The 10,144-nt window shown below is 45.4% G+C and overlaps 1 protein-coding gene across 1 annotated transcript; it reads right to left on the reverse strand.

Annotated features, from left to right (window-relative positions):
• Positions 1-7,513: 7,513 nt before the first annotated feature.
• LOC148144941 (uncharacterized) lies at positions 7,514-8,410 on the reverse strand. The gene has a single exon (XM_087975604.1). It carries the CDS (start codon positions 8,408-8,410, stop codon positions 7,514-7,516), a length of 897 nt encoding a protein of 298 aa, XP_087831730.1.
• Between the last annotated feature and the right edge of the window lie 1,734 nt (positions 8,411-10,144).

Genomic DNA, 10,144 nt, shown 5'->3' on the forward strand with positions numbered 1-10,144 from the left:
TGGGTCCAGGTCGATGTGTTTGTTGATGGAGTTTGTGAATAAATGCCTTGCCTCTCGGAATTCATTGGCTGTTCTCTGTCTGTCTTGCCCGATGATAGTAGTGTTGTCCCAGTCGAATTCATGTTGCTTGTTGTCTGCGTGTGTGGCTACAAAGGATAGCTGGCCGTGTCGTTTCGTGGCTAGTTGATGTTCATGTATGCGGATTGTTAGCTGTCTTCCTGTTTGTCCTATATAGTGTTTAGTGCAGTCCTTGCATGGTATTTTGTACATTACATCCGTCTTGCTCATGTTGGGTATCGGGTCCTTCGTTCTGGTGAGTTGTTGTCTGAGCGTGGCTGTTGGTTTGTGTACCGTTATGAGTCCTAGGGGTCACACAACAACGAGCACCCGAGCTACAAATCTTCGCACAAACTTTGAGTAAATAGTAAGGAGGAAAAGGATGCAACTGTCAATTACAGACCAGTCAGTGTTGGAAGCCTAGAGATTGTAGGGAGTTGGTGGCATTTGGGCATTGTTACTGGATTTAACATCTGGAGTTTCAAATTGATGCTGCTATGGCCCCGATGCAATTTGAAATCAATTTATGTATCTGGAATATAAACTTATCGCTGCTTTAGTGATCTTATCAATTATCATAAGTACCTATCTTGTTCACTAATAACCTTTTTTTAAGGAAGGAAATCTTCAGTCCTTTCCCAGTTTGGTGAATGTGTCACTCTTGATCCAAAGTCATGTGGTTGACTCTTAACTGCCCTCTGAATTGGCACTTGGTTATTTTTTGGGAGACGAAGTGTCACGTTCCATGAATGAATAAAGAAAAATATTCAGGACAAGATTGTCAATGTCACTGTCAGTGAAGGGAAGATTGCGATCTAGTGATACTGGTTAAGTAGCCCAAAGATCTCGGTCTTCTGAGAACAAAAATTAAAATCCCACCATGGATGCTAGTGGACTTTATTTTCAACGAATAAAAAGATCTGGAAATGAGAGTTTGTCTCTGCACTGGCAACCAGGAAACCATTATTGGCTAAGACAATGAATTGCAGCTTTTGGAGATCAGCAACAAAAGGCACAATTGCTGGGGAAATGCAGCAGGTCTGGCAGCATCTGTGGAAAGAAAACAGTTAATGTTTTGAATCCAGCCTAATTTTGAAAGGCCACCGGACTCAAAACAGTAACACTGTCGTCTCCTCATAGATGCTGCCAGAACTGTTGTTTTTGTCCAGTCATGACAGAGTGTTGTGAAAGTGTTCTTTTAGGGAGGGAAATCTACCACTCACAACTCTACACACGCGTGCACACGCTCACATCATGTGACTCCAGACCTACGACAATGTGGTTGACTCTCAACTGCCTTTTCGCAGGAAGCCAATCGCTCAGTCCAAAGGCCATGAGGGATGGGGAGCAAATGTTGGACGTGCTAGCAACAATCCCATCCCTCAAAATATTTTCTTATATATTTTAAAGCATAGGTTAATGAAGGACAACCAAAACAAACTGCTTTGGGAAAGTCATGCCCAACTAACCTGATTTGCTTGTAGTTATAAATATTGTTTTAAAATCCTCTTCAGAGAGGACATTGGTTCCATCATTGTTGCAATTCTGCATGCAATTTCTGTGCTTTCTGCTACAGGAAGGGTGTTGTGAAACTTGAAAGGGTTCAGAAAATATTTACAAGGATGCTGCCAGGGTTGGAGGGTTTGAGCTACAGGAAGAGGTTGAATAGATTGGAGCTATGTTCCCTGGAGCTTTGGAGGCTGAGGGGTGACATTAAAGACATTTATAAAATCATGAGGGACATGGGTAAGGTAAATAGGCAAGGTCTTCTCCCTTGGGGTGGGGAAGTCCAAAATTAGAGGGCATAGGTTTAAAGTTAATGGCAAATGGAGTTTAATATAGATAAGTGTGAGGTCTTACATTTTGTATAGTCAAATCAAGGTAGGAATTTCATGGTGAATGGTAGGACCTTAAGGAGTGTAGTGGAACAGAGGGATCTTGGAGTACAGGTTCACAGTTCTCTGAAAATGGAGTCACAGGTAGAAATTTTTTGGCACACTGGCCTTCATCAGTCATGGCATTCAGTGTAAAATACCGAATTAGATTTGAGATAAGCACCAAATCTGTTTCATATGCAGTAATTCAAACCAAGAGATGTAGGGGTGCAGGTTCATAGCTCCTAGAAAGTGGAGTCATGGGTAGACAGGTCGGTGAAGAAGACTTTCGGCATGCTTGCTTTCATCAGTCAGAGCACTGAGTACAGGAGTTGGGATGAATTGTTGCAGCTGTCACAGATTCCACACAACAACACAAGACGTGACCCTGCCCTCCCCTGACTGACTGTCCCTTTGCATATCAGGGGGAAGACACCCCTTTAATTGTGATGATCAGACAACATGCCATCCTTCAAAACAAGGTCTGCGTTCACAAATATTTGGACAGAGGAAAGAAGTTCTAGTCTGGGTGAAGATCAATCTTCATTGCGTGAGAGAGAGAGAGAGAGAGAGAGAAAGAGAAGCAGCAGCTTCAGGCGTTCATGGTCCAACTTCTGAAAAGACCTTGTCTGATTTGCAGTTGTTTATGGGCTTGTAATATCGAACTGCAGCATATTGTAGATCTTCAGTTAGCCCTGCCAGTGCTTCTATGTGGTCTGAAATTTATCGTACAATTCTTGTATTCCCTATGTATCTGTATCCAGCTTCACCTTAATGGTATTCCCCTCTTTATCTCTTTTCCCCCATCCTCACCCCTCCACACATCAGCATATCATTAGACTATAGGAGCAGAAATTATGCCATTCAGCTCATTAAGTCTGCTCCACCATTCAGTCATGGCTGATAAGTTTCTCAACCCCGTTCTCCCTATAACCTTTGATCCTCTTGATACTCAAGAAAATATATTCAATGATCTTACCTCCACAGCCTTCCGGGGCAGTGAATTCCATCGATTACCACTCTCTGTCTGAAGTTTTCCTTATTTCTGTTCTAAAACGTCTTCCCTTTACTTTAAGGCTGAGGAGGAGGCATAGAGGAGCGTGGTGTGCACTTGTAAACTCCAGAACTTCCCAAACTTCACGAGTCAACAATAACGCTTTCTGGAGCAAGAAATGAAAGGGCTGACGAGAAACTGTGACACCACAGGAAGTGAAATTAGGCCATTCAGCCCATTGAGTCTGCTCCACCATTCACTCATTCTTGAGTATCAAGGGGCTCAAACGTTACGGGAGAATGGGGTTAAGAAACATATCAGCCATGATTGAATAGCAAAGCAGATTCAATACGATAAATGGCTTGTTAACCATCCCTGGGAAGAAGGAGGCAACACAATAAGTTGTTTCTTGGGACAGGTAAGATAATGTTATTTTACAATGGTGTGACAAAAGGACAATTAATTCTGCCTGTGGAAGGAAAGCCCTGACATAGAGGGGTTAATTGCAGGGCAGGCTGTTTCAAACAGACAGCTAACCCTCAAGGATAAGAAGGTAAACTACAGACCTGAGGTCTCCAGCAATGTGAGGTGATGTTAGAGTCTTAAAAAAAAGTCACACCACAGATTTGAAATTGAGGAAACGCCACCAAAATTCAACTCCAGAATGATAAAGCAGCAGCAGTACTTAAAAGAATAATACTGCATCAAACCCCTGGACACTTCCAGAGATGGGCACTGTCGGTGGAAACCCAGTTAAATTCAGCCATCAACTGGGTGATAGCCAGGTTTGGGGGGGGGGGGGGGTGGGGGTGAAGCTGAATGAACTTGAGAGGTTTTATTTGTGGTTGCTACGTGCAATAAAGTGCAAATAATTGTTTCAGCATTTGATTGTCTGTGCGGTTTCTGAGTCAGGAGCCAAATTAAGGTGATTCACCCACAACCACACCAAGAGGCTGGGATTAATATTGACTCCATTGCATTCAAGAGAATGTCATCAATACTGTTACAAAACGAAGGCTGAACCCCGCCCCACCACTCTCCAAGATCTCAAACCGAAACGTCCAAAGAATGGCACGTTGCCCTTTAATCTGTAAAGTCAGTGTGATAAGTGGTGTAACCTGCTGTAGTGTTAAAAGTAAATCCCTGACACTTTACAACCGACAATCAGCAATTTATTTAACCAACTCTCACGGTGAACAAATGAACAAAACTACTAACAAACTGAATAAATCCTTCCTAACTACTGAGTATTCTGGAATAAATCAAGATTCTTCTGGTATGCTGTTCCAATCAATGCATGTCCCACTCAGATAACACATAATAGAATTTAATCTCTCAGATTACAACCAGGTTATGTGTCTTCCGGAATATTCTGTGCCATCTTCTGTCGGGGATGCCTCCTCCGATTCCTCTGTCAGGAATGCCCTTCTCTATTTTTCTAAATGATGCTTTCTCTCATACACAGATGACTGAGAGCACCAATTCTTTATGATAGGATTGGTCCTGTTGTCAAAACTTTAGGATTTAAATTTAATAAGTTTTTGGTAGCCAATGGGGCTGATTTAAATTGATTGGTGAAATTGCAAATGTGTTTTCTTGTCCTGCTAACTGTACAGCCCTTTGATACAAATGTTTCAGTTCAGGTGCTTTTTGTTGTGATCATGCTGCTCCTTTAAGAAGATGACGTTGTTGGTTTATTTTCAGGAGGGGTTGTAAATGGCTTCCCATTCATCCAGGTTTAAGGTTTTCGCTAATGGTTAACAGATACTGGCTAAGGCAACAATCCGGGAAAAGGGTTTGACACTTTTTTTTCTAAAACACTTCTACAATGAAAGGGCAGTTGTCCCATTCTTTTCCCCTGCTTTTGGTTTTAGCAAGCAGTCTGTCTGAAGCTGCTGCAGGAAGAGATGTTTCCTGATTCAACAGATGTTTCTGGCTGACTCTAAAGCTTCAGGGAAAATAGTACCAGCGTATTCAGCCTCTCCCTGTTGCTCTAACCTTGCAACCCGGGCAACATCCTTCCAAACCTTTTCTGAACCCTTTCAATTTTCACAATGTCTTAAAAAGACGTCTACTTTGCTCGACTAATGTGGGAGAATTTTCTGCATGACGCGTTGTGTCTGAAAGAGCCCTCCCCTGTGCTGTGACAGAGCTGCAGTGACTTTCAAAAGCCTGACAAATGCGGTTATCAGTCAAAGATTCATTGGGAGAAGCTTCTCAATCACATCTGTAAATGGAGAAAGTGTTTTTAATAATGAGACATGAATAAAGGGCTGCATTAATCTTTTGTTCTGAAGATTTACTCATACATCTCAAAACAGAGCATATGAACCCGGTCACAAGAAGTCTAAGGGAATATAAGACACCAATGCCTATTTCCTGACCAGGACCGACTTTACACAGAAAACATGGACATTTTAAATGAATGGGGTGCCATTCGTTTTAAGATCAGGTGAACTTAAGAGGCCACAGCATTGGCTTAGAAATGAGAGATCCTTGACACACACACAGCCAAAATCATCACTGTCATTATTATCAAATTAGAATTTAGGCTGGATAGGCTGGGATGTTTTTCCACTGGAGCAGAGGAAGTTGAGAGGCAATATTTTCAAACCATGAGGGGTAGATTTGGGTTAATGGTAGCTGTCTCTTCCCTAGGGGGAGGATTTCAAGTCCAAGGACGCGTTTTTATGGCGAGAGGAGAAAGATGGAAGAAAAGATGTGGGGCAAAATATTTACAGAGTGTAGTTCGCCTGGGGAAACAGCTGCCAGTGGAAGTGGTTGAAACAGGTACATTAACAATATTGAAAAGGCGTTTCAACAAATACATGGGTAGGAAAGCTTGAGAAGGATATGGGCCAAGTGCAGGGAAATGAGGTTAGTGTTGACAAACATTTTGGTCAGCATGGACCAGTTTGAGCTGAAGGGCCTGTCTCTGTGCTATAGTACTCTGTGACTGGCGTCTCTTCGTAACTCTGACAATGTTGAGTTTTCACATGAACCAGGAAAAAGTGAGGACTGCAAATGCTGGAGATCAGAGTTGAGAGTGTGGTGCTGGAAAAGCACAGCAGGTCTGACAGCATCCGAGTAGTAGGAGAATCGATGTTTCAGGCATAAGGGCAGCCAGATGAATATCTCACTAAATCATGCTGAATAAAATCTGATCTCATTCGTCAACTCTGATGTGGAGGTGCTGGGGGTGGACAGGTCAGAAGTCACACAACACCAGGTGAGAATCCCAATAGATTGATGTGAACTCATGAGCTTTCGAAGCACTGTTCCTTCATCAGGTGAAGTGATGAAGGAGCAGCACTGATGAAGGAACAATGCTCCCAAAGCTTGGGATTTCAAATAAACCTGTTGGACTGTAACCTGGTGTTGTGTGACTTCTGACTTCAACTTCTTCAACTGCGCATTCATGTTGAACTTGATGGGATACTTTATCCAACTCGGCGTAGTTAAATCATATCGCTTGGAGGGGTTCATTTGAAACCTTTCAGGAGGCGAATTCAACAAGATTGAATTATTCAAAGTTACTCAATTCTAAACTTACATCAGGACCACTAGTCATTGAGAGGTACAGCTTGGAAACAGATCCTTCAGTCCAACTCGTCCACGCTGACCAGATATTCTAAATTAATCTAGTCCAATTTGCCAGCACTTGGCCCAAATCCCTCTAACCCTTTCTATTCATGTCCCCAACCAAATGTCTTTTAAATTCTACCAGCTTCCTCCACTTCCTCTGGCAGCTTGTTCCATACACGCACCACACTGCATGAAAAGTTTTCCCTTTCGGTCCCTTTTAAATCTTTCCCCTTTCACTCTAAACCCATTCCCTCTAGTCCGAACAACATCCTGATAAATCATTTCTGATGGAGTTGTCAACGTTTCGGGTAGAACCCTTCTTCAGTCCTGAGGGATCATACCTGAAATGCTGACTTCTCCACCTCCTGGTGCTGCCTGCCTTGTTGTGCCCAGCCTCCTGTTTGTCTATTTTAGATTCCAGCATCTGCAGTTTTTTATTTTGTCTCTAACAGATGGTGGAGCAGATTCGATGGGTCAAAATATCCTAACTTCTGCTCCAATGGTCTTGTGGTCGTAGGTTTGTGCAGGTCCTGGGCTCAATGAGCAGCAGCGCCCACTGGAAGCAACGTTCACAGAATCATAGAATCACTACAGTGAGGAAACAGGTCCTTCTGCCCAACAAGTTCAGAGCGACCCTTTGAAGAGTAACTCACTCAGATACATTTTCCTACCCTATCACTCTGCACTACCCCTAACTAAGGCACCACACCTACACATTCATCAACACTATGGGACTATTTAGCTTGGCCAATTCGCCCAAACAGGCGCACGTTTGGACTTTGGGAAGACACTGCAACATGCAGAGGAAACCCACGCAGACACAGCGGGGAATTACATGCAAACGCCACACTGACAGTCACCCTGAGGATGGAATTAAATCTGGGTCCCTGGCGCTATGAGGCAGCAGTGCTAACCACTGAGCCACCACCCCCACTCCCCCAGTAAAAAACAAAAAAGCCTACCAACTCTCCCACTACCCCCACTGTCAGAAAGGGCAGGAGGATCAGTCCTGGGGGTGACCCTCAGCAGCGTTACCGGCAGAATCTGATTGTTGGGAGCATTGGTGCCTCCGCTGGTGCTTGTTCAAGCAGCAGGACATTGTGAACCTCTGCCCACACTCGGGGCAGGCAAACGGCCTCTCCCCAGTGTGGACCCGCTGGTACGTCAGTAGAGTGGAGGAGACAGCAAAGCCCTTCTCGCACTCGAGGCAGGTGAATGGCCTCTCCCCAGTGTGGACACACCGGTGTGTCAGCAGGTGGGAGGGTTGGGTAAAGCCCTTCCCGCACACAGAGCAGCTGAAGGGCCTTTCCCCAGTGTGGACCCGCTGGTGCTTCAGCAGGTCGGAAGAGCGTGTAAAGCACTTCCCGCAGACAGAGCAGGTGAATGGCCTCTCGCCGGTGTGGACCCGCTGGTGGGTCAGCAGGTCAGAGGAATCGCTGAAGGCCTTCCCACATTTGGGGCAGGGGAAGGGCTTCTCACCGGTGTGGACCCGCCGGTGAATCACGAGGTGGGAGAAGCGAGTGAACAACTTCCCACAATCGGGGCAGCGGAAGGGCCTCTCCCCTGTGTGCACCCACTGGTGCCTCATCAGGGCGGAGGAATCGTTGAATGCCTTCCCACACTTGAGGCAGCTGAAGGGCCTCTCCCCTGTGTGAACCCGCAAGTGCCTCAGCCGGGCGGAGGAATCGCTGAAGCTCTTCCTGCACAGAGGACAGCTGAAGGGCCTCTCCCCTGTGTGCACCCGCCGGTGCCTCAGCAGGGCGGAGGAATCACTGAAGGCCTTCCCACACTCAGGACACGAGAATGGCTTCTCCCTGGTGTGACTGCGCCGATGTGTCTCCAGGGCAGACGGGACACGGAAGCCTTTCCCGCAGTCGCCACACTTCCATGGTTTCTCCATGGCCGAAGCTACAGTTGCACACAAACGCGTGTATGTCCCCTCCCTGCCTTGAAATCCTCTTTTCAGGCCAGATAACTGTTTCAGGCTCGACACTCAGTGCGTTGCTGCAACAGTAGGGGCTCTCTTCCAGTCCCACTGATGCTGAAAACGTACTGAAACAGGAACCAATTGGATCACAGTTGAAAATTGTTGCAGTCCTGATGGATTGAGTGACTCACAAATGCTGGAGAATCAGAGTCGAAAACTGCAGGTCAGACAGCATCTGAGGAGCAGGAGAGTCAATGGTTCAGGCATAAGCCTTTCATCTGTTGATTTTGAAACTTCATCTTCAGATCACATACTCTAAAAAGAGATTACAAAAGTCATCACTGTCAGTCCAGGGTAGAAATTCAGAACAAGCAATTCTAGTTTCTGCAGAACATTCTTTTCATTAGTTATTCCACAAAACTGAAAGCACCATCCCCCCCTCTCTCTCTCTCCCTCTGTTCTCACTCCATTCTAATTCTCCTGAAAGTGCTGATCCAGGATCTGACAGGGACAGAAGAGCAAAACAATCACAACTGACACCTCTCTGAATTTTGGATCCCTCCACCTGAAAATTAATATCTTCCACGACATTGGGATCCTGTTGAGAGTGAGCAGGTCTGATTTTTGGTAGTAAAAATTAGAGTGCGTTACATTGTGGAAACAGGCCCTTCGGGCCAACAAGTCCACACGGACCCGCCGAAGCGCAACCCACCCATACCCCTAACCTAACACTGCGGGAAATTTAGCATGGCCAATTCACCTAAACTGCATATTTTTGGATGGTGGGAGGAAATCGGAGCACCCGGAGGAAACCCACGCAGACACGGGGAGAACGTGCAAACTCCACACAGTCAGTCGCCTGAGGCGGGAATTGAACCGAGGTCTTTGGCGGTGTGAGGCAGCAGTGCTAACCACTGTGCCACCGTGCCGCCCTTGTGTGTAGTGTGTAAATTCAGGATGAACCTGCAATGCAACTTCTTGGCAATCAATCAGACACAAAATGGTTAACGTGCCCCCACAGGAGTTTTAGAATGAAACATCAAGGCTATGACACCAGAGAGAAATTGAACAGACTGGCGTGGCAAACCAGAGTCATCTAGATATACAGCACAGAAACAGGTCCTTTGGTCCACTGGTCTATGCTGACCAGATATCCTCGCTGAATCTGGTCTCATTTGCCAGCATTTGGCCCATATCCCTCTAAACCCTTCCTATTCATAAACCGATCCAGATGCCTTTTAAATGTGTCATAATTATACCAGCATCTACTACTTCCTCTGGCAGCTCTTTCCTTACACGTGCAATCTTCTGCATCAATTGCCCCTTAGGTTCCTTTTAAATTCCTCGCCCCCTCCCCGGGCCACCTCACCCTTAACCTATTACTCTATAGTTCTACACTCCCAGAGAAAAGACCTTGTCTATTTACCCTATCCATCCCGCTCTTGATTTTATAAACAATGGAAGCATCAACGGCTCAGGGCGGGGATGGTGAGGGGTTGGGGGAATGGGGGAAGGAAGCCAAATGTGCTGGAGCCAACGCGGAAGAAGAGGACACAAAACCTTGAAGCTGCAATGAGGAATACTGCATGTGCTGTACTTGTACCTGTTGATTTTATTTGTGGGAATCAAGTGCATTTTAAAAATAAAAACAAACAAGATATCTATCCCTCCCCTTTCACAATCTACTAATGCTGTCCTGGAAACAGA

Source organism: Chiloscyllium plagiosum, unplaced genomic scaffold (assembly GCF_037043375.1).
Source record: "Chiloscyllium plagiosum isolate Xiang-an unplaced genomic scaffold, Cpla_swu_hap1 HiC_scaffold_27, whole genome shotgun sequence".
In the NCBI taxonomy this organism is placed as follows: Eukaryota; Metazoa; Chordata; class Chondrichthyes; order Orectolobiformes; family Hemiscylliidae; genus Chiloscyllium; species Chiloscyllium plagiosum.

Bases quoted from the DNA above. Each gene is read 5' to 3' on its own strand.
- LOC148144941 (XM_087975604.1), bottom strand. From the start codon at position 8,410: ATGGAGAAACCATGGAAGTGTGGCGACTGCGGGAAAGGCTTCCGTGTC.